Source organism: Mastacembelus armatus, chromosome 11, assembly GCF_900324485.2.
Source record: "Mastacembelus armatus chromosome 11, fMasArm1.2, whole genome shotgun sequence".
Lineage (NCBI taxonomy): Eukaryota > Metazoa > Chordata > Actinopteri > Synbranchiformes > Mastacembelidae > Mastacembelus > Mastacembelus armatus.
This window is the reverse complement of record NC_046643.1, coordinates 22,787,170-22,809,970: the sequence shown is the minus strand read 5'-3', so window position 1 is coordinate 22,809,970 and position 22,801 is coordinate 22,787,170. Positions and strand designations below refer to the sequence as shown.

General features: G+C 41.8%; 4 protein-coding genes across 6 annotated transcripts; 1 reads left to right on the top strand and 3 right to left on the bottom strand.

Annotated features, from left to right (window-relative positions):
• Nucleotides 1–1,463: 1,463 nt before the first annotated feature.
• jtb (jumping translocation breakpoint) lies at nt 1,464–4,201 on the top strand. The gene is made up of 6 exons (XM_026299472.2): nt 1,464–1,760; nt 2,414–2,645; nt 2,840–2,880; nt 3,016–3,101; nt 3,193–3,272; nt 3,479–4,201. Exons 2-6 carry the CDS (start codon nt 2,557–2,559, stop codon nt 3,633–3,635), a joined length of 453 nt encoding a protein of 150 aa, XP_026155257.1. The 5' UTR covers nt 1,464–1,760; nt 2,414–2,556; the 3' UTR covers nt 3,636–4,201.
• Nucleotides 2,552–9,368, bottom strand: glmp (glycosylated lysosomal membrane protein). Of its 3 annotated transcripts, none has more exons than XM_033325434.1 (8): nt 9,212–9,368; nt 8,442–8,606; nt 6,506–6,604; nt 6,179–6,343; nt 5,772–5,990; nt 5,398–5,666; nt 5,128–5,305; nt 2,552–2,651 (listed from the first exon to the last, which is right to left on the bottom strand). In XM_033325434.1, exons 1-7 carry the CDS (start codon nt 9,320–9,322, stop codon nt 5,131–5,133), a joined length of 1,203 nt encoding a protein of 400 aa, XP_033181325.1. In that variant the 5' UTR covers nt 9,323–9,368; the 3' UTR covers nt 2,552–2,651; nt 5,128–5,130. The 3 variants fall into 3 exon arrangements, with proteins under 3 accessions (XP_033181325.1, XP_026155255.1, XP_026155254.1); XM_026299470.1 differs by having other exon boundaries at nt 2,569–2,656; XM_026299469.1 differs by lacking the exon at nt 2,552–2,651 and having other exon boundaries at nt 4,735–5,305.
• An 871-nt stretch (nt 9,369–10,239) lies between these two features.
• cct3 (chaperonin containing TCP1, subunit 3 (gamma)) lies at nt 10,240–16,565 on the bottom strand. The gene is made up of 14 exons (XM_026299466.1): nt 16,469–16,565; nt 15,433–15,494; nt 14,758–14,808; nt 14,111–14,173; nt 13,914–14,010; nt 12,924–13,041; nt 12,480–12,666; nt 12,250–12,399; nt 11,944–12,076; nt 11,757–11,838; nt 11,197–11,377; nt 10,828–11,073; nt 10,552–10,683; nt 10,240–10,463 (listed from the first exon to the last, which is right to left on the bottom strand). The coding sequence occupies exons 1-14, from the start codon at nt 16,494–16,496 to the stop codon at nt 10,371–10,373; spliced, it is 1,623 nt and encodes a 540-aa protein (XP_026155251.1). The 5' UTR covers nt 16,497–16,565; the 3' UTR covers nt 10,240–10,370.
• An 805-nt stretch (nt 16,566–17,370) lies between these two features.
• On the bottom strand, nt 17,371–22,700 carry pdia8 (protein disulfide isomerase family A, member 8). Its single transcript, XM_026299468.1, has 13 exons — nt 22,447–22,700; nt 22,236–22,314; nt 21,876–21,993; nt 21,696–21,803; nt 21,417–21,546; nt 20,930–21,043; nt 20,729–20,854; nt 20,423–20,605; nt 20,131–20,239; nt 19,883–20,011; nt 19,085–19,164; nt 18,931–18,988; nt 17,371–18,858 (listed from the first exon to the last, which is right to left on the bottom strand). Exons 1-13 carry the CDS (start codon nt 22,608–22,610, stop codon nt 18,769–18,771), a joined length of 1,488 nt encoding a protein of 495 aa, XP_026155253.1. The 5' UTR covers nt 22,611–22,700; the 3' UTR covers nt 17,371–18,768.
• Nucleotides 22,701–22,801: the final 101 nt, after the last annotated feature.

The window sequence follows — 22,801 nt, the reverse complement described above, 5'->3', positions numbered from 1 at the left end:
TGGTTCTTTGTGTTTCAGGTGTCTGTGAAGTCTGACTCACACATGGTCAGCACTCTGACCCAGCAAGGTTTTAGTCGACTTCCTGGACTCTGTCGACGACTGAAGAGACGGAGGGTCACTGTCCTGGTAAAAACTCAGTCTACAGAGTGTGTTGACATCATGACAGTGTTGCTGTAAGCAGTGATCTGGAGTGTTGGAGGTACAGAGGGCTGGCTCCTGCCTCAGAGATCACATGATAATACCTGCGGACAGTTTTTGAAACCACCTGTTCAGTATTACCGGGAGATGTGGACAATAACACACCGTCTCTGTTTGTTTTTCTCTGACTTAGTGTAACCTGGAGAGGTTCTGCTGGTGGGAGCGGAATCACATCTGGTGGGAGCGGAATCACATCAGTCGGTCAGGTCAGGTGTGCCGATGTCCATGGGGCTTCAGATGTTCACATTTTTTTGTCTACAGTCTCTGAAATGATTCACCTTGACATTTACCAAAAAAGTCACAAACTCTTAATCTGCTATGACAAAACTGTTTCTACAATTTGAAAATGTTCATGTCTTTCAATTTTACTGTCAACAGATTTTGACTCCTGTGAATAAAAACGTATCAAACCATGTTTTCAAAACTTTATTGAATAGAAAAGACTTCAACCTGCGTTATAAAACCTATTATCTGCATTTATCTAGTAATAATTAAATCAGGTAATAAAAGAGAACAAGCACAGTAAAAAATGTTAATTAGTTCGATATTCTCACATGGGGTTCTTCAGAAGATCAAGGAATAGAACGTGAAGATTTCCTTTTTTCACAGCACAATAAAAGTATAAACCGTAACAATAAATAATCATTATGCATCAGAAATCCTTAACCTCATGTAAACAGGAGGAGCAGCTCCTCAGGACCATAATCAGCAGGGAGACAGGACCCTCATTTGAAAGTAATCTACAAACTGTGGTTTGAGAGAGGAGGTGCTCACTTCCACAGATAGATACTTTATTCATCCCCCATAGGGGAAATTCGGATTGTCCAGCAGCTCTTATATTAACTTTAACATAGAAATTTCACTATAAAATATAATAAACAGATAAAGGCACCCAGTCAATAACACATAACATAAATATCAACAGTTACTGTTAAAAAATCTAATGGCTGTGGGGACAAAGGATCTTCTCAACCTCTCAGTTCTGCAGCTGCTACTCTGTTTAGTCAGTAGATCGGGTAGGGGTGTTTATTACTGCAGCTTCGCCTAGTTTCCTACCAGCGTCTCTCAGGCTGAAGGAGCCAAGACTCAGCTTCACCTGGACCAACATCCGGCAGTAGTGACGCCATGATGACGTTTCTACTGAATGTATATAAGCTCCAACGAACAGGAAGTGGACAGGATGTGACGCACTGACCTTCAAAATAAACTAAATAAATAGCTATTGTATCAATCCTACATTAGAACAAAAAGGAACAGCTTTTCTCCCATTTTTAATGAAACACTAGATAATAACAAAAGCCAGGGGTGAACCGTAATGTCGGCTGCCCTTTGTTCATGGCCTGTCAGTTTGTCACACAGATTATGACTTTATTCTGAAGGACCTACAGCGGAAGTGTTGACCAGTCGGTGTCCAGTTGCGCACAGAGTCGGGGCTCAGTTGGGATTAACCGAGATATCCGTTACTTGTTCACGGTTACTTGGTTTCTCCGCCGGTTTGAAGCCGTTTTCTCCTCTTCTCGGTTCCCGTGCTTTTAAAATGGCGGCTCTTCCAGTGGATTCCGGTGAGTGCTCAGAGCTGAAGCTAACTAGCTAGGGTTAGCATGTACTTCCAAACATATGACACACCGTAACAGCTATTGTATCACGGTAATCTTTTAATTTGTCGCCTTTCACGTCCTAAATGTAGAACGGCCTTAACGTAGAACGTTCTGAACGTTCGTAGTCACTGATTCCAGAATTAATTACTGGGGTTAGCCTGTTAGCTAACTTGCTAAGGCCTGAGGACAGCTGACTAACAAAATAAGTTTATCACGTGTCGGTCACGTGACTTAAGCAGATACTAACTATAATTTAAAACAAAGATCTTTTTGTCGCCTGAAGCAAAAGTTGGATAACTGATCAATGAGGAGCTGCTACTGTTTATTGATTTACATTCTGGTAATCTGAGTCTGTTTATATTTTCGCTGTCAGCAAGGAAAGAATGAATTCATTGTACAAGTAATGAAAATAACTTATGTCCTGCTCTGTGATTAACATAAGCGTTTGGAATGCTTTTTGACAAAACAACGAAATAGCGAGAACATCAAATACGTCGGTCTGGAATGATGTTTGTTTTAAAATGGAAGAAGTGAACGTGCTGTTACTGAGCAGAAGACAATAATAACCAGGTCAGACCTGACTGATTGATTAATGCTGAATCTGTTTTATCTTACAGGTTTCAGAAGCAATGGAGCCTTAACACAATACAGTCTGATCACCATGTAAGCAGAGAGACTGATAGTAGACAGTAGCTGTGAGCTTGACCATAAATTGGTCCGGACCTGCTCAGTAACGAATAGCAAAGTGTCAGGGTGGCTGATGGAGAGCGACTGTCGGATCCCTGTGGCGTGTTGTCGGCCTCGAGTCCTCATTCTCCATGCTCTATTCTGGGGCCTTGTCTCTCTCAGGTCAGTCTGCACTAAATCAAATCACAGACAGATCACAAAAACCTGAATAAATAAAAATATCGGTTTGTCAATTAGGTTTTTGTAAATGAAGCACCTTGGATTTGGCACCATTAAAAAAAAAAAAAAAAAACCTGACAATGACCTGCAGTGTCTCAGTCCCTAACCAGAATTGTCTGATGTTTTGTGCTTTTCAGAGTGTTTGGAGCGGCTCTGTTGAGTGAAGAGAAGACCACAGGTAAAAGGAAACAGCAGCAGCAAAGACGTCTGGGAACATTGAGGACTCAGTCTCTGAATGTCACATAACATGACCAAGAAAATGAAAGCTGTATTTTCCTTGAGTTTGACAGCTGCTGTTCTTGTTCTGGTGCAGCAGTGAAGCCTGTGGTCGCCCCCTGCTGGCTGCTGGAGGAGTTCATAGTGACGACAGAGTGTTCACAGTGTAACGCCTTCCAGTCAGTAAGTGCTTCCGTCAAAACAGTTTGTCTTTTTCAAACAAAACATTTGTCATTTTTCAAGGACCCATGTTCAGCTTGTGTTTGTGTTGCAGAAGTCGTGGTTGATCTGTGCACAGACGGGATACGTGGAAAGAGTGAACTGCACAAAATCCAACAGAGATGAGTACAAGAGGTCAGATAGAGACAATGAGTTAGTCACAAAACCACCTGGCGCATTTACATTTAATATACTCCTAAAAAGATAACTAAGAAAACTAGAGTCTTAATAATCATTAACCCAGCAGATAACCTGAGGTTCTTCATGCTGAAATGAGAGATGGCTTTGCCCTTGAAAAGATGTTCAAATGTTGTAATTGTATACAACCTGTTCTTCCCCAGCTGTCGCTCTGCTGTGATGGAGGAACATCTCTTCTGGAAGTTCGAGGCGGCCACGTTGGCTTTGACGTCTGTCTTCGCTGTCTTGGTGGTCTTCCGTCAGCGCTGGCTCGACCGCCTCGCCTCTGACAAAGTCCGCCGCCAGATCGAGTCTATCTAGTTCACCAGACTGGTTTGACCCCACGGCAGTATTTTAACAACAGATCAAATTGATTCAGACTTTGGATGAATTGTGGTCTATAGGGGACAAGGACTAAACAACTGGACTGTTTTAATGTGATGAGATGGAAGTAGAAGACAAACCAGCAGCAGTCTGGAGGGATCCTTTGTCCTCTTCAACAACAACCAAGTCTTCACTCAATAAAAATGAAAATCGTCCTATGTTGGTAGTACTTTCAGAAAACATGACAGAAAATAAGTTCCTCCATAGTTGAGTAAATCTGAGACATCAAATCTTTCTCCGATTGTTTGTAAGAGGTCTGACAAGACATTTAGTTGACCAGCTGATGAAGATGTGAATTTGTCCTTGTTGGTTTAAAATGTTTGTTCAGCAGCTGGCAGCCAAGTCTCAGTGTCTTTAAATGCAGTACTAGAACTGTCAGTAAAGTTTCGATGAAATTATGTTAGTTTGAAGTAACTGTAAATATGTTGTCTTATTTTTCTGCATTTGTTTCTCTGTGAGGTTTCTGACTAAATAAAGTGATGAAAGGAAAGTCTGTTAAAATACATCAGTGATGAACTCAATAGTACATAATAGAATAATTGCATTAAATAAAGAAAATTATTTAGTACTGTAAAAATAAACTTCATTCACATATTAAAACCTGAAAAAAAAAAAAAACTGGCCCTGCTCAACACACTGCTGGTTACCTGGATCAGGTGCATTCAGTCAGAAACTGGAAGATACCAATTCACTGTATTCCCCTACTGCACCCACATCTGAGATGGTATGTCTTGAGGAAACTTTTGTCTTTGGACCAGCAGCTGATAGTTTAACTAAAAGCACTAAAACCAGAACCACAAAGTGGTTAATGTTTTGAGTCTGTAGTTGCTTTAGGGCCATAGAACCCTGAAGACCTGTTCCACAAGAAACTAAACATCAGAACACATACAGTTTGAAATCTTTATTCAAGATAACTTGTAATTCAGTCTGAATCTGATCCAATTTGGGCCCCAGTTTTTTTTTTGTGTTTGGACCCTAGCGCACTTCCCTGCAGGTCTAATTTATGAAAATACTATATATTAGCGGCGCGTTTTAAAGGTTTTCCTATTCAAGACGGATGATTTAAGTTAGTAATTACAGGTGTAAAATAAGAATAATAACATAGAATGTCGACTGTTCTTGACTATTGGATGAGTCTTTCAAAAACATTTGTAGCTAGTCCAGTGGCTTTAAGTGGAGTTATAATTAGAAATATAATTCATTTTATTATTTTAACCAAAGATCAATAAGCGGCATCAGCTTCACCACACAAAAACAAGAGTTTTCTTAACCACTAAAAACAGGGCAAGAACATTTTAATTTAAAAAGTCTCCTAGTTCCTGACTTGACTGTCAAGAGTCAAGTCTTCAAAAGAGTGGTGTTATTGGTCCATCAACACAAAAGGCAAATTTTAAAAACGGTCTCTGTTATCCTATTGGCTGGGACCCACCCGTCAGTTGATTGGCTCGTAGGCTATTGTTGAATCCACTGTCATCTTACGAATGCAGACCCAGAGTCCACCAACCAGCAGAAGGATCATGGGAGTTCCCAGACCAACTGCCATGATTGCAAGAACCATTGGAGAGAATGAGTCAACAGGAGGCGAACCAACGCCCACCAACATGGTCCTAAAGGAGTGATGAAACACACGAAGAAGAGGAGGTAAATTTATGGTTTGATCATAATCATTAGGAATCACTGAGGTGAAACTGCCACAGACCAGCCCAGGAATTTGGTGCTATTGTAGAACGGGTCTCCTGCGAGGCCAAAGCTCATGTTGAGTCCGAAAGTTTGTGGTTCTGAGTAGAATGCTCGGATCAAACCGGATGCTGCCGCTACTGCTTCGCCACTCTGGCGCTGCGGCTCAGTGTGACGGCATGGTGTGGCATTTTCCAGAGCTGGATTTGACTGACGGTACGCCACCGGCTTCCACTGCACAAAACCCAGAACTTCAGAGCTGCCATTCATTGACGAAACCCACTGAGACACCTGAGAGATCAGAGGTCAACAGGAAGGACATTGTTTATCCACTGAGAGGTCAGAGGTCAACAGGATGGGTTTAAGCCATCAGACGTCATTCTGATTATTGATTACTTTGAATATTGATGGTGTGAACTCATCGTCAATTGATCGATGAACGTCCACTCTGCTCAGCGGGTAGGCACCACCCACTGCCTGCAGTTCCAATAAGAACCTGGAACGAGTAGCCTGTGGCAACACACCATCAAGCCACCAGCTCAGTTGGGAGGAGTTAGCCGAGTGCAGGAGGTGGGGCAAAGACTGGCCACGCCCCTCTGACGCAAACACCGACAACTGGGAGAAAGAAACAGGATCAATGGAGTATCAACCACCACTGTTCATTTTGTCATCACGTGCTGATGATGATAAAACAGTTTTGGGTTAAAATTCAACATTAGGTGAAAACAACCATGACACATACCAGCATCACGTCAAAGGTCATGTAACCCTGGCATCACCTTGACAACAGCTGTAGTTCTGACCTGAAAGCAGAGCGTTCCATTCACAAAGGTCGCAGCAACTCCGCAGAGCAAAGCACTTGAACCCGACAGGTTGAGATGAGACCAGGTAAAGTTCTGCAGCTCGTACGGAGGGAAAAGTTCAGAAGTTGGATGAGCTGTGTCATTAACGTCGTTGTACTCCCACAGCTGGAGTGAGAGAGACATGATTCATTCAATGATGGAAAAGAACTGGTGTAGGTCAGATAAACTCAGATTTACAGTCAATTGATTAGACACAATGATAATTAAAAAAACTTCTATTTCTGTGGAGTTAAGGCAGACAGACTGTTTAAGGTGGATTTTTCTCACCCGGCTGAAGACGACAGCAGTGCTGTACAGGATGCTGCTCTCTGGCTCCACCTTCAAGGTGCCGCTGGTATTACGAGCCAAAAACTGAAGCCAGTCCACCTGAAAGACAAAAGCAACCTCAAAACACTACAATACCTAACATCAGCACAAAGAGTAAGACTTATGACAGAAATGGTTAAAGATTATACTAAGCCAACAAAGCAACACAATTAAAAATCAAGGACTATAAAAACTGTGAGAACAACAAAGAAGAAGAGAACAAGTTCACAAAGTGTATGCCAGATCATCAAGAGAAGTCCTCAAGCCCCAGATAAAGTTGTCTGATCTGTAGCAGAGATTGCAGAAGCAAGGCGGTAGGAAAGGGCCAGAGATCACACAGAGCTTGCAAATCTAGTGCAGATCCAATAAGGGAAGTAATAGTGACCTTGGAATGCTGTTGAAAAACGTCTCCTATGTCTAATGTGTAGCACATTGGTTGTAACCAAGACTTCTGATTGATGAGTCACCAATAATAAATATTTACAGAGGAAATAAGAGAGGAATACTAGGGGAGATAGTAACTTTATTGATAACAAGGGGTTTGTGTTGAGCTGGGGTGGATTTCTGGTTGTAGGTGCCAGTTTGGAAGAAGGGACCTCAGAAGAAAATTCCTGTACGGTGAAGGGAGATTGCTTGTGTAGCATCTGGTGAGCCATAGTTATCTAGAACAGAGAACAGTTTGTGCTGGTAGAGGGCATAGGTGTGTGTTGGGATTCCATTGAAGGGTGGCAAGCTGACAGAGTTGACCTTGAGTGTTATGAGCAGAGTCCGTCTTGGGAGGCATGGTCCCTGTGGAGTCCAGAAGAGAAGAAGATCTGGCTCATCTGATCATATCGTTTTAGCACCATCTTGCAATGAAGTGGGACAGCCTTATCAGTGACTGGCTGCACAGCAGCCAAGCTACCCAGATACAAGGAGGTTTTGGCTCCCAGTGAAGGAATCTTACGGCCAGAGGACGAAGCTACGCTAGTATTGTAGTGGGAGTCAGACCAGAGTGAGACAATTAGTAAGTGCGAGGCTAGAAATTTTCTGTGGGCTGTTTTAAGTCTCCCACACTGGTGGATAACTACTTCTGATCTGTGATTAGGGTTAGGGTACACAGAAAGTGCATCCAAGCTAAAAAGTCACATAAAAGAGAATCAGCAACAGATTCATTGAGAAAAGAGATTCATTTACAGTAGGTTGCTCAGAAGCTACCTCCACAACAGCCAGGGAAACCAGGGACAGAATCCTTATTAGGCAATTCATCAGGGAGACAGATGTTTTCATCAAGTCAACACTTTTTGTAGGCTTTCTGAAGAGCTACAGAATCAACACCAAGCATCCATTCTAGTGAGGTGGTAGTTTGATTGTCCTTACAGGAGATGTGTCTGCCCTTGCCGCCATCTTCCTTCCTCACGTCAAAGTCCTAAGCTCTCTCTGACTCTGTGTTGGGCTGGACTTTAAGGATGTAAAAAATGGCCTTGAGGAGACAAATTATTCAGCTCATCAGGTTTGCTCTACCTGAGTTGCTCTGATGCCACCTGGTGTTAAACCAGTTTGGTATATGTCATGGGAAGACCAAAACCAGGCAGCATAAGTTCCCATCTCTGACTCAGTTATAAAACATGGAACTGAATTAACAACAAGGACTGAGCATCAGAAAAGTCACCTTCATGATAGAACAGGTGTTTTGGGTTCACCTGCACATGTGAACCTGATTAGACAGACGTTAATGCAGCTGTCAGCTGGTAATGCAACTGCGAGATCAACACACTGACGTTTAAAGTGAGCGATGACAGAAACAACAAGCTTTTATTTATTTTTCTTATTTCCTATTACTTGTATTTAAACTCAGGCACAAAGCATCAGTTGAATGAGCTACAAACATGAGCATATAAACCAAAAGAAACCAGACCGTCACAGTAGAATTAGATGAGCTGGTGTGAACGAGCAGCAGCGTCGGCGCTCCCAGGCTGCAGAACAGGAAATGCAGCGTGTCGTTGTTCCCCACGGCTCTCACGTGCAGCAGGTCACCATCCGTAAGAGCTGGCCTGGAGCCGGGGTTCAACTCCACCGACAACTGAAGCACAGAGAAGAATCATCAGCGATCAAAGGCTGGGGCTGATCAGATGAGAGCTTGATTGAAAAGCAGCTTAGACAGAAGAAAATCTGATCAAACTGTTTTTTTTTTTGTGAGGGTACATTATAAATACATTCACCTCATTAGTTTTCTGTATTTATGGAGGGACCAGGTCAATTCAAGTCACATTTTCTCGTTTGTTTTTAAAATATATTTTCCTCAGAATAAAACTAAAGGAAAAACACAAACCAACTTGTACATTAAAGTATGACATAAAACATTTTCTCATAAAATATTTAAGCAACGTGATAATCATCTGAGACTAAATTTGATTTGAAGATAAAACAGACAGTTGGAGAACAAGAGGAACTTTTGATGAAAACGATTATTAATTTATTTGTGCTGTTTTAGTTTGGCAGATTTGAACTATAACACTAGACTACATGGAGAAAGATAAAGCTATAAAGTGCATTTAAAACATGTGATTAAAAACATAAACGCAAACAGGAAGATAAATTAAAACCTGAGACACTTTCACTTCCTTGTTCTTTGCTTGCCGGTCGTTGATCTTTTGAAACATTTTCATTTTTATTGAATTTGCTCACCTGTCTTTTATAGGCGTCTCCTCTGCTGAACAAACTTTGACACAAACCGACAAGACAAAACAGAAAAATCAAAAAAACTCCGCAAAGTCGCAGCTGCACCGCTGCCGCCATCGTTGTTGTGACCGAGCAACACAGCGGTCACATGACCCGCTTCGTCATATGTCAGCTCACGGCATACAGACCCCGCCCCCCGATAGAGCTTTTCTCTTTCATCAATAACTAGTTGATTACAATCGGTTTCAAAACAGACAAAGGCTGTGATACGGTAAATGATATGAAGCAATAAACACACTAAACTGACGATACCAAATAAATATTAAGGCTAAATTATAAATGAGCCAATCAGAGCTGGTAAAACCACGTGATCAGGCGGAATCTCACGGGACTTTAATCTTGTGATTTACTTACTTCATTACTATTACTAGTGTAAAAACACTGCGGTGGAAGTATTGCCAGTACTTCAACTCAAATACGTCAGAATAATTTGGAAAAAGTATTTTAATACATTTCAAACGTCGCAGCTACTTCGATTATTAATAAACGCTGTTTGGAAAACAAAATAAAAGGTTTCGACAGAGCTGCACATTGTTTTGTCAGTGTAAGCACCGTGACGACTAATACATGAAAATCAATATTCTTTAAAAGGAAAAGGTGCAAATAAATATGTAACAGAGAACAAAGGTTTTGTAATTAGCTCATTAATTTGAAAAGTAATCAGTCATGTGGCTGTGAGGTCGAGGTTTCCCTCAAACTGAGGTTACAGCTTCATTACAGGAAGAACAAGCATGTGCCTTTTACACTTCAATTATCTACTTTCAGCTAAAAAAAATGTATTTCCACATTATTCTGTGCTGTGTATTTCAGCACATTTGTGTCACTACATCTTAGCTACAAAATTTTCTGTTAATGAGAGAGGGAAACTGGTGAGAAGAAACCAGATTTTTATTTCCTCACGCATCCACACACTGACATGTGACTGATTTAAACAGCTAAACACATGCTGCAAACAACAAAATGAATGAAAACAGTTTGACTATTGAATGTTTATTAAGTTTCAGCGAGTCCTCTGGCACACGCACACACACACTGGCACACGCACACACACACACACACACAGAGTGACTGATGTAAGTCTGGATTGATGTGGACTGATGTGGCTCTACTCCGCTCCCTGTCCTCCCATCTGCTCCTCTTTGTCTTTCTTCTTGTGACCAGAGACGATGTCGTCAATGCGCAGCAACAAGATGGCGGTCTGAAAACAGAACGAGACAGAAACAGGATATAATGAGTCCACATCTCTGACAGGGAGTCATGTATCAGGATCTGGGCCTGGTCCTGACCTCCACAGCGGTCTTGTAGGTTTGAGCTTTAACAGCAAGCGGCTCCCAGATCCCCAGAGACGACATGTCGGACAGACAGCCGGTCTCTCCGTCCACACCCCAACACACACTGTTGTCCTGAGTGTGTTTGGCCTGAAAACACAGAATCAAGGTAGATAATGCCAAACAGATGTCTGGATGGACTGGATGTCAACCAGATGTCTGAATTACTTCAACAATAATGGTAAAATGAAAACAAAGAAAAAGTTACTGACAGATAAAGTTAAAGTTTCATACCCTCAGGGATGTGAGCACTCGGATAGTGGAGGCACCACAGTTTTGGATCAGGGTTCGGGGGATGACCTCCAGAGCCTGGGCCACGGCACGGTAAGGCCACTGTTCAATGCCCGTGAGAGCACGGGAACGTTCCGTCAGGCGTTTTGACACTGCCATCTCCACAGCGCCACCACCCGGCAACAGGAAAGGGTCCAATAGCACGTTACGACACACCTGCATGGCATCCTGCAGGTTCCTCTCCACCTCCTGAAGACCAGCACCAGGTGTACAGAGTTTAACAAACATTTTGTGTGTGCATTTTTCAAAGTTCAAACTAAGCGAAATGTGTAAAACCGTAAATAATGAAGAAATAAATCCAGATGTTCTCACAGCCAGGATCTCCTTGCTGGCACCCCTCAGCAGGATCGTGCAGGCTTTGGGGTCCTTGCACTCAGTGACAAAGGTGAAATATTCATCGCCGATTTTTTTCACCTCAAACAGCCCTGCCCCGGTACCAACGTCTTCCTCACGCAGCTCGTCGGTCCGACTGACGATACGAGCCCCACAAGCCCTGACGGACAAAGAGTTTACTATGTGAAAAGAAAATAGAAAATACTGATGCAGAGCAGCTGAGTGAGGCTCCAGATATTTTAGAAAGCGACTCTACAAATGTCTGAAGAGAAAGGAAAACTGAACAGGTGTGTCAGTTCAGTGAGAAGCTGTAACACTGAGCTGTGACGCAGCACATTGAACAACATGGCACCAGCCACAGGACCTGGGTCCACTCAGGCCCCACAGGAACCTGTGTCTCATGTTCAGTGGTGCAGAGCTAGGTCACACCTGCAGGTTATCAGAAGGCAGTTACTGTTTAAAGAGTAAATCCGACTAAAACCAGAGAATCACCAGGTACTACGGCTCATGATAGAACATTGATCATTGGGTGATTCTACCTGGCAATGCGGTTGTTGTCAGTCTTTCTGACACGGCGGATGGCGGAGATGTTGGCCTTCATCAGGTAGTGCTGTGCCAAATCTGAAAGGGAAAACAGGCAAATCAGGAACTACACAACACTCTTACATCAGTTTGTGCTTTGATTACATGTGATGTTTTCATTGAAAACACAGGTGTGAGATGTACCTGAGATGCCTTTCTCGGTGAAGACCAGATCTGGCTTGAGGCGGATGATGTCTTCACAGATCTGCTGGATGTATTCTTCCTCCATCTGCAGGATCCGTGCAAAGTCCTCCTCCTTACTGATCTCTATGTCCGTCTGCACATAAGAGTACACACGCAGACACACACACACACAGCATTACTCAATCACATACATGATGAACACCTGCAGCAGAGGTTTTTATTACTGTATGGCAGTACAACTACGTGCATTATTATCTGGTACTGAGCATTACTGTGTAGTACTGAGTTTACTGTGTGTATGAGTACCTGGCTCTCGCCTTTCTTGTACTCCAGGGAACAGTCGAGCAGGACGATCCGTGGCTCTCTGATCATGCGTTTCATCCTAGGATGAGTCACGTCTTTGTTGACCATAACTCCCTTGAGGACACATGAGTCCTCGATAATACCACCTGGAACCTGAACACCACAAGTATTAGACCAATGGGAGGATAAACCAGCTGCAAATGACCAGAGACCAGGTGTCCTCAGAGTCGTACCTTCTCCACCTTGGCGTACTTCTTGATGTCAATCTCTTTGCGTCCATTGTCCTCCAGCTCCACAGTGCGGACAGCATCCAGAGCAATGCCGCAGGCCAGCTCAGACCAACGGCTCAGAGCTTTGGTATTAATGGCAGAATGAACGATTTTTAACATCATGGAGCGGTCTGACGTATCCACAGGGGTGCTAAGGACAGGATGGATGGGATTGGAGGGTGGGTAAAAACATTTATTACTTACTGACATTTCCAGCCTGTTTAACTTGTGACAGTCACAGACCAAAAAGAAAGAAAAATAATTTGACTGTTTTCTGGTTTGTGTGCACAGTCTCATGTGATCGCCAAGATTTCAACTCCGACAGTTTTATTGTTGTCCACTTGTCCCACAGCCTCATCATATAGTTTACAGACACTATCTCAGTTTCTGTTTTTAACACGAGTGTACCTGATCTCCTTCAGGGTGTCCAGCATGTCTTCCAGAGCCTGTCTATACGCGCTGATGATGATGGTCGGATGCATCTGCTGCTCCAAGAACTGCTCCGCTACAGCCAGCATCTCTCCAGCTGAGCACACAGAGTGACACACTTACTAACAGGCTGACATTACATCCAGTGAAACTGTCCTGAGTCACTGCTCCCACTAGATTATAGTTTGCTATAGTCTACATCTGTCTGACATCTGGGGTTTGATCTAAAGCTGCTGTTCTCAGACTGTGTTTGGGGGTAAAAAATATGGAGCCAAAGAGAAGTTAATTCAACCCTCTGGGGTCTGAGGGTGTTTTGGGGCCTGGACAAGTTTTGACATGTCCTGACATTTGTGCTTTTTTCAGTGTCTTTTAAACATATTAATGGCTAAAGTCTGATAACACTGTAATCAGCACAAAATGGGCTACAATAATATGTGAGCAGCAAGTTTATACATGATTGTGTTTTTGAGAAAACAGTGTTTATGCATGGTTAGTGAAAAACCAAAATTTTTAAGTCACTGAAATAAGGCCAGAAAACAAAGACCTGCATAATGAGCCTTTCAATCAATGTGGCTGAGAGGGAATTAGTGCAATATAATGCAGATGCAAACGTTCACCATCTGAGGTGTGTTTTTCCTCTGAGGACAAAGTAAACCATTCGTCTCTGTCTGGAACATACAAAACGCCTCTTCACCCATGTAGCGTGCCATCATCCAAACGCACAGAAAAAGTGAACAAATTCTATGATGACGACGTTTTATGCCATTTCTCGTCAACCCTTGAGGGTTAATCTGAAACAAAGGCTAATCAATTCCTGGTGGCAGGAGAAACATCTGAATTTATTGTCACCAATGTTTACATTAAGGTGAGAAAACATGAACTTCCTGTTCCTGATGTGAGTTCACTGAAACAACACTCAGCTGTGCCACTGAAAGAAGAAGAGGCTCAGTTCACATTTGTGGTCCTCACCCAGGATGATGACTGACGTGGTCCCGTCTCCCACCTCCTCATCCTGCGTACGACTGATCTCTATCATAGACTTGGCGGCAGGATGCTGCACCTGGATCTATTGCCATAGCGACATGGAGGTTGGAAGTAATAAACACGTCATGCTGTGACAGTGTCAGAGGTCAATGTTAAAGTTAGATTTTCATTGCTTTCCTGACCTCTCTGAGGATGGCATTCCCATCGTTTGTCATGACGATTCCTCCTGTAGGGTCGAGCAACATCTGCACAGGCAAGTCAGCCACACATTAATGGTTAATATCACATGGGTTCTGGCCACACTCAGTTTTCCAGAACATACCACTTTACATATCTGAAAAAGCCTGAAACAATTAGTGACTGATTAGTCAGATTAATTGAAAAATCAGCAACTTATTTGTTTATGGCACAGTCAACATTTACTGGTCCCAGTCTGTCTAATGGAAGGATTCACTGCTTGTAAATTGAAAAAGCCCATTTGGTGTTTGCAAACCAAACTCCTATCAGCAGTAAAGCACAGTATCTTGAAAATCTTACTCCTCAGAATAATTGGAAGTGAGAACTATTGTATTTCAGCACACTGTATAAAGTCAGAAAGAGCTTATGTTGAGTTTGTGAAGTTAAAAGTAAATCCAGACATTTGGTCTAAAAAACTGTAATATTACATATCCACTGAAAAGAAGGTTATGTACAGTATTACAGTTTACCTTTTATTCTAACTATCCAGTTTCAATTCACTGCCACTTAAAGTGGCTAACACGTTGGTATTTGATGAAGATATCAAATTTATGGTATTTTCTCTCTTGTGATTGGATGTTGAGGATCTCACCTTCATCATGGCCCGAGGGCCCAGGCAGGTCCTGATCACATCAGCAATGGTCTGAAACACAATCATGTCAGAGATTCAAAAATGTTCATTTCTAATTATATCAATTATGGTCTAAATTAGCCTATGAAGAACGTCGGCTAGACAAGCAGCATTAAGAAGTGCATTACAATATTCATCTGCGTCAAGTACCAACTGCGCCGACGTCGGGGTGAGGGGAGGTGAAACTGTGTCTCCTCCTCCTCTCACAGGTTGTCCGAATGCCAACAATCACTGCAGACTTTATTACTTGTGAAGCACTGTGAAGTCTGCGGTGGAGCTCTTTCTTTTGGGTGGCATTTTCACTCATGTCACACTACAAGCTAGGGTTTAATGTGAACCTAGACCTTTTTACTTCTTTGGCAGTATATCATCTTCAAAAGAGTCAAGAGAGTCATCTAACGTTAGTGACTGCTCAACAAAATGACTGTAAATATACACATATAAGTTGCTTAACTGTGTAAGACACAGGGCAGTAAAAAAAAAACAAAAAAACAAAACATCTGAAAAATACGGTACATTCTTACTGCATATGAGTATTTTTTGATAATTGCTGCTATTGGATTTTAATCTTGTTCTTCAGATTTCTTTGTGACATGTGTCAGGCTGAAACTGGTTTTCTGTACAACACAAACTGACCTTTGCAGCATTGATGTTTCCAGTCTGGACTTTACGTCCCGACTCTCTCTTTATGTTCTGATCTGCAGAGGGAAAAAAAGCACAGCAACAGGAAATTCACCTCAGTACAAATCACTTTACAAACTGCTCACAGCGCTTTTACTTTGAAAAACAGCAGCAGCAGATTCATTTTTACATCATAAAACAGATTTTTAGATACTGATAGATGAAATGTTACGGGTGTGATCCCCATAAATAATACAACTATGTGACATGTTAATAGTACATAAAACTAAATAAAAAAACGTATTTAAAACTAAATAACCAATTCTGCCGTCGATCGAAGAGGTATATGAAAGAAACCCTATGACCAAGAGCAGAGTAAAAGGGAATTCTGAATTATTCTGGATGATCGGATCAACCTGATAAAAATTAACGTCAAATAAGCGATAACGGCCGATGGACAAGCGGGTCGGACGGGTGTGGCTGTTTCCCATCATTTTATCGGATTAGCTCACGTTATAACTGGGAGCTAACGTGAGCAGCTAAATTCCTAACCGCTGTGATATTATGGTGAACATATCCAGGTCTACTGAACCTGCTCGTTCATTTAAAAAAACACATATTAATACTAAACCTTTACATACGGACTGATGCTGCATTAGTGTGCTAGCAAGCTAACTATACTTTCGTGCTACGTAACGGCGACACGTTAGCTTAGCTTAGCTTAGCCTAGCCTAGCCTAGCCTAGCCTCTCGGCATGCTCTACGCTGCCTGTGAAGTTAGCATTGTCATTGTAAAGTTAACATTGTCGTAGTCAGTCTCACACACGAGCTAACTATGCTAACGTGCTAGCTCGTTGTCTGTTGCTAAATGTTAGCCCAGTTAGCATCAGACAGTCGGCCGGAGGAAGCACATGCTCCCCCACTATTAGCCGCCGGTCCCGCTTTGTGTCGACCTCAACTAGCTCCACACCAGAGACGGTAATAGCACCGAGTAACTCCCAGTTCGAATAAAACGCTAAAAGATCAATTGTCCTTGTTGCGAGTTTACTCACTGAGCACTAAAACCTGCTGGCCGAGCATTTTCACAGCGCGTGCCGGACAGCGGCGACCTGGAAGGTTCTGGGTGGCACGAGGAGAAGGAGGGCTCAACCAATTAGGGCGGGGACAGTAACATAGGCCTGACCAATCAGGTGAGAGGATTAATGTGATAGACAAACGGTTCTACCAATGGAGTCAATTAGGTGAAATAGGTGGAAACTGTCTCAACCCTTTATGGTGAAAGGACTTCATAGCCTATTTTTACTTGGAAGTTCAGTTTCTACTATTAAAGATTTATTTCAAAAAGGTCATATGCATATACCTTGTCAGTTAACCAATAATATGTTAAAATAAATATTTAAATCGAGTGTCTGAAATTAAATGCAGTGGTTGTGGTATTGTCTTGTTCTTGTGCCTCTTTTATGTTTTAGTATAATCTACTTTACACTGTCCTTGGGTTTCTCCTTTAGAATCAGTAAAGCGATTTCCAAAAAGTAACATCTATGTTTATTAACATAGTCATGAATAAATAATATGTAGGCTTCCTATTACTGGCTAGGCCTAAAACCAATCATCAGATGTAATGAAATAATATCTAGTGGCAAAATGTGCCACATCTGCAAATAATATCACACTACATAATTGTAGATATTCTTTTCTTGACTAATCTCTGTATTAATTTATACTGTATTTATTGTTTATATCTGTCTTGACATTACATGGCTCCTCATCAATCAGTGATGTAACTTTTACACTTGTATTGATTTTTATTCCAGAAGTTTAGCTTTTTATCTTTAAATGTGACACAAATACCTTTAAATATTATCACTCCAGTCAGAAACAGCTGGTTTTAGTTGCTACAGAGCTGATATCAGTATACAGAAATTTTTATATATGTGAGATTTATTAAATATTCTCAGCAGAGCGCCATGTCAGTGAAAACTGTAAAACATTTCTCCAAGTAATAAGGCTCAGAATAGATTTTTACAGAATTTGAGTAAAGGTCACAAAATATACAAAGACACTAACTCAAATACAAATAAATAACAAGTAATTCAAAAACAAAATATCCAAGTAGTCCAGATTTTGAGAGCAATAAATAAGTTGCACAAAATAAAATGAAAACACATTGCATGAAATTCATAGTTAAGGGAACATGTGTAGTGACAGAAGAGGTAAGAACAAAAACGGTTTCCACCTTTTGAAATGCGATTACAGTCACATAAGAACTCCCATTTTTCTTCATACGTGGTTTGATTAATCAAGTTAAAATGCTCGTTATTTCTCGACCGGGCTCAACAAGAGGCAGTTTGATGTCTTAATCCTGTGTGATGTTACTGTGAACAACAGCGAGCTATCAGCCAGAAAACTAACTAACTACACAGTTCTGATCAGTGAGAAATCATGAATTATTTTTAAAAAACCAACGTGCTCACTCTGTGTCATACTTTGTATTTTCTCGCTTTCTATCAGACCTACTAAAGAAGCGAGACATTGAAGAGGTCACCTTGGACTCAAAGAAACAACGTTCACTATTTTCTAACATTTTAAAAACAAAACAAAAAAAAAAATTAAGAAAATTACCAGATTGAAACTGATTGATAACCAGAGTCAGGTTCTCTTGTTTTGCTGTGAAGGCGGCAGGAGTACAGAAGTGAAACTTTGACACATTAAAACTTTTCACAGCGTACAGGCACCATATTTCAGGAAACTGATTGCAACTAATATAAACATTTTATTTCTGTGCACTAATGCCATTTTATTGTATATTATGGTAGTAACATAACCAAGATTTGACAAGGGCAGTAACCTCACTTATGCCATTGTCTATTATCAGGTAATTCATGTGATTTTATTTTTTTCATGTGATCAAAATGTTTTTAAATCATAAATGTTGCTGTATTTTTTCGTTATGAAATTAAAGTTATTTCATGTTTTTGTCTCACTCATTTCCCAGAATATCATTGGTGAGCATGTAACATGGTATAAATTAATCACTAAATAAATTGTTAGGAAATGAATTATCTGATGTTAAAATAGCAGCAAGTGGCCTGGTAATGTCATGTATGAAATCATAATAGACAGTTATTTATGTAATAATAGGTGAATCTGATTGGATACAGTTTAACTCATTAAATAAGCAGCTGTCCTTTCATAACGTCCTGTCTGTGATTCAGGTCCATGTCTCCCAGCATGATCAGGACTCTTGTTCTGTTCTCTATCAGTGTCCCTAAGGGTTAGGGACCCTAACCCTAAACCTAAGACCAGCTGGTTGTGTTCCTGTCGTCAGACTTAATTGTTGGATGAAAACGTGTCAGAGTTCATCCTTTGACCCGCTGAACACCAGACTGTGACTTGCCTCATGCTTCAAGAACTTCAGGAAGTCTTTGAGCTCTCGTCCTCCCTGAAAACACAGAGCAGACGTCATGTGCCTGTTGGACTTCTAGCAAAAACAAGAGCAGAAGCAATGCATTACCTCGTATCGTATGGGCTCGTCCTTTTTACCCACTGGAGCAAAATAAATGGTGGGATACCTGGAGACATAGACAGAGAGAAAGCAAGGAAAGCTAGACTCAGTTCATGGATCTGACAGTTAAATTAATTCCCACATATAAAAGCTCTGTTCTCACCCTTGCACATCATAGCCCAGCGGTACATCATTGTCAACAACGTTCATCTTGGCGATGACAATGTTTGGATCAGAATTCAGCTGAGCAACAGAGAAAATTTAAAAATCTCAATCAGGATCAGTGTAGGACCAGACACAACACAGTCAATGAAACAAAATTTTTTCACTTACTAAAACACGCCAAATACATAGCAACATTACCTGCTCTAAAGACACGGCTGCTGCCTATCTGAACACACAACAAACCTGTGCAGGTACCTTAGTGTTTCCTTTAGAAATTCTGGTTTCCTCACCTTAGAGGTGCCATGCTTACATTAGCGTTAATCGCAGCCAATAACTTACATTTTACTAACATTCAGGGCAGTACTGGGAATGAAATTTAACCCTGGACTTAACACACCAGAACAGCCCAGGGGGGAAGGCAGGTCAATTATGTGTATGTCAGTCCCTTGTTTATTTTTGACATTTTCTTTTTTATTGACCATATCTCTGCAGCATGCTACATTTAGCCTAAAATGTTAAGAGGCCTTAGCCAATGCACAGTAACCTGTGATTGGTCAGTGAGAATGGTCTACCATGCCCATACTGTTCTGTTTCTATAGAAAGAATGACAGAAACCTGTTGTTTTGGGGACACGTGGGAAAATATTTTTTCATATAATTAATTTCAATTACTAATCAATCATATTATTATAATGTTTATTTTCATGTTGACTTTATTCCACAAGAATATGTTTTCCCTTAAAACATATGTGAATGAAAATGTGACAAGGAGCAACATCAGTGTGAAATGTGTGTACCGTGTCCGCCAGCTCCCTGTAGACCGGCTCCAGCTTCTTACAGTGTGGACAGGATGGGGAATAAAACTGGATCAGGACATCTCTTTCTGGATCGTTGACAATGTCATCAAAGGACTCGGCAACAACAACCTGCAGAACCACAGAGGTCAGAGATCTGAGCCCAGACAGGACACAGTTCATACATGTTACACCCCAGTTGTACACATCTGAATAAAGGTAGAACAGCAGAGGGTTCTTGGGTGTCTCACCTTGACAGCAGCCGTGTTTCTCTCTGGTATGGGTTCAGACTTGATGTAACGTTTGAGCTGACGTGCAAAGTAATCATCTAAGAATCTCTCCAGGGACTGCCCATCCCTCCTGGAACAAACACATCAGCTTTAGTTACCTGGTTACAATGTTGAAGTGTGTCAACCTGGCTTTGCATGAGGTCACACAGGTGAGCATGATTTAAATTTGTTCCGAAAATTATGACACATTAACATGAAAAGACTTAAGCCTGCTTCAGCAGGACCTTTAGCCCGTTGCAGCTCAGGTACATACGTGAACTCCTCTCTCATGGTGTATTTGTGGCCCAGTTTGGTCCGGATTGTGACAAACGGCAGCTCTCCTCCATCTGATGTATCCAAACCAAAGTCGTCCTCCAGCTCCGACAGGAAGTCCTTCTTATTGGCTACTGAGAATGTCAGGCCGCGCCCAGTGTATTTAGATGCTGCCTTCATCACTCTGGCAACAAGACACAGGTAGTGGGGCTTAAATACACCTGTCCTAGGGTAACGGTTACACATTTTGCCTGTGTGTATTTATCCGTATGTTTATCTGCATATATATGAATGGTTGTGTTGTTACCTGTTCCTCCAGTAGTTGGACCCTCTGGGGTTGTGTTGATAGTCCAGGTCGTAGTATGCTGTCAGCAGATCCCGAACTCTCAGACGATCTCTGTTCTCCAGAGTCATGTGAGGACACAGACCATAACTACAGACAGACAGACAGAGGTTCAGCTGATGTTCACCAGGTGCAGCTGTGACCAGAGTCAATGGAAAAACTCACATGTGGTCTCTGATGAAGCGCCTCAGAGACCCAATGGTCAGGTAATCTGTGAAGACGACAACGCTTTCCTCAAACTTATTAGCCAGCCGGGGCGGTCTAAACAACAGCACACCCCTGAAAACACACACACACAATCAGAACGACTTTTAAAAATTTTGTTTTACTCTGGTGGGAAGTTAAAGGAAGATAAATTGAAATGTCTTCATGCTACAACACATGCGGTAATAATTAACCATATGAACACATCTGACCAAAAGTGAAACAATGCTCTGTTTATCTGTAAGTAAACTTGAGTTCACTGTAGGCTGATCAAGTAGTGATGGTGTTTATTAAAAGTCTGATGTTCACAGTTCAGGGTTTTTGTGTATTTTTGCATTAGGGCCTGGGTGTCTGTGATAGCAGGGTAAAGGCAGTAAAATTAAGCTGACGTTGTAAAGTCAATGCCAATAATCATCCACAGTAAAAATCACATAGTGTTTCAACCCACTCAGAGTCCAGTCCATACTCTGCTCCCAGCTTCAGATCAGTGATGTGAGCGAACCTGAACTGTTCTCTCAGCAGACCTGCAGCTTTCAGAAACTCCAACAGGTGAGCGCTGTCTGCACCTGAGAACACACCTGAGGCACAAAAACACCTGGGTCAAGTTGCTTTGTACAGTAACATCAGCTAACAGAAGGTCATGTCAAGTAGTAGTATGTGTACCACCAAGTAATGTAATACAGAGTAGCCTCTGGGCCGTAGGAAACACAACAGCTGTGAGTCGTACCTACAATACTGGCATCGTAGTGGTTGATGAAAGTTTGGAGGTTCTCCTCAGTCTTCAGGTGAACTGAGTCTGGGCCGGTCTGCTTCTTCATGTAGTGATAAATCCCATCTGAACACACAAATATTTACAGACTGGCAAACAGTGTGTGTCTGTTTATTTTACTTGTTTGTTTTTTTTTACCTGCGGTGCGAGGTCCATCGTAAGGACCTGAGTCGCGTCCAGTCCTAAAGATCTTTAGAGTTGGATAACCTGAAACCCCGAAACGGCCACAAGTCTCCAAATGAGCCGTACAGTCAACCTAAGACAGGTGAGGAGATAGGTGAGACACAAACTGCTTTTACCTAAAGTATTTAATATAATATATCCAATAATTAAGATCAGAATATTTTAAATAAACTCTAGATTATAGTTGTTCTTAAACTGACTTACAGTCAGTAAGTATGTCTGATGTTTGTGTCCCTGGACATTTGAGCTGTTTCACACCCTTTAAGCTCACATGAGACAGGGCTGCATAAAAAAACAACAGCAAAACAACAGTACCTTTGCTAACTGGACCGTTCCCTTCAGTCTGGTCGCTGCTTTCTCAAACTCTGGGGCTAATTTCTTACAGTGACCACACCTGAGAGGAGGAGGAAAAGGGACATAAACGATATTCTAAATAACAACAGGAAGACACACTAACAGGTTATCACGTCGGAAATAACGCCTTTCGCTAAACACACTAATGCTAATGCTAACGTCCCTCCGTTACCATGGAGCGTAGAATTTCACCAGCATGGTCTCGTGCTCCGTTGCCAGGTAGTCGAAGTCCGCGTCCCCGAGCTCGAGCACGTCTCTGCGCGAAGACATCGCGGCGGGAAAACAGTACAACAGCGCGAGCGTAACGGCGGGAAGAAGGCGGACAGCGGCCGCCATGATGGAGGGAAAATGTGATTTTAGGTGGAAAAATGAAAACTATAACAGAATCGGTGACCGTTAAAGACCAAGGAGAGCGTCCCGTTACACCGGGAGTCAGAGCGGATGAAAGCATCGACGTTTCCGGTCACGATTTCCAAAATAAAATCCTTATCTGCTGCAGACGAGTGACAAAGCTGTTGAGAGATTTC

Excerpts from the sequence above, each read along its gene's own strand:
- jtb (XM_026299472.2), top strand. The coding sequence starts at position 2,557 with ATGGAGAGCGACTGTCGGATCCCTGTGGCGTGTTGTCGGCCTCGAGTC. Across the intron at positions 2,881-3,015 it reads GAGTGAAGAGAAGACCACAG|CAGTGAAGCCTGTGGTCGCC; the intron begins GTAAAAGGAAAC and ends GTTCTGGTGCAG. Across the intron at positions 3,102-3,192 it reads AGTGTAACGCCTTCCAGTCA|AAGTCGTGGTTGATCTGTGC; the intron begins GTAAGTGCTTCC and ends TTTGTGTTGCAG.
- glmp (XM_033325434.1), bottom strand. The coding sequence starts at position 9,322 with ATGGCGGCAGCGGTGCAGCTGCGACTTTGCGGAGTTTTTTTGATTTTT. Across the intron at positions 6,605-8,441 it reads CATCTAATTCTACTGTGACG|GTGGACTGGCTTCAGTTTTT; the intron begins GTCTGGTTTCTT and ends TTTGTCTTTCAG. Across the intron at positions 5,667-5,771 it reads TCACACCATCAATATTCAAA|GTGTCTCAGTGGGTTTCGTC; the intron begins GTAATCAATAAT and ends CTGATCTCTCAG.
- cct3 (XM_026299466.1), bottom strand. The coding sequence starts at position 16,496 with ATGCTCGGCCAGCAGGTTTTAGTGCTCA. Across the intron at positions 10,684-10,827 it reads GAGTGCTCACATCCCTGAGG|GCCAAACACACTCAGGACAA; the intron begins GTATGAAACTTT and ends CTGTGTTTTCAG. Across the intron at positions 10,464-10,551 it reads CCTACAAGACCGCTGTGGAG|ACCGCCATCTTGTTGCTGCG; the intron begins GTCAGGACCAGG and ends TTCTGTTTTCAG.
- pdia8 (XM_026299468.1), bottom strand. The coding sequence starts at position 22,610 with ATGGCGGCCGCTGTCCGCCTTCTTCCCGCCGTTACGCTCGCGCTGTTG. Across the intron at positions 21,804-21,875 it reads CGATGGACCTCGCACCGCAG|ATGGGATTTATCACTACATG; the intron begins GTAAAAAAAAAC and ends TTGTGTGTTCAG. Across the intron at positions 18,989-19,084 it reads CTGGGCTATGATGTGCAAGG|GTATCCCACCATTTATTTTG; the intron begins GTGAGAACAGAG and ends CTATGTCTCCAG.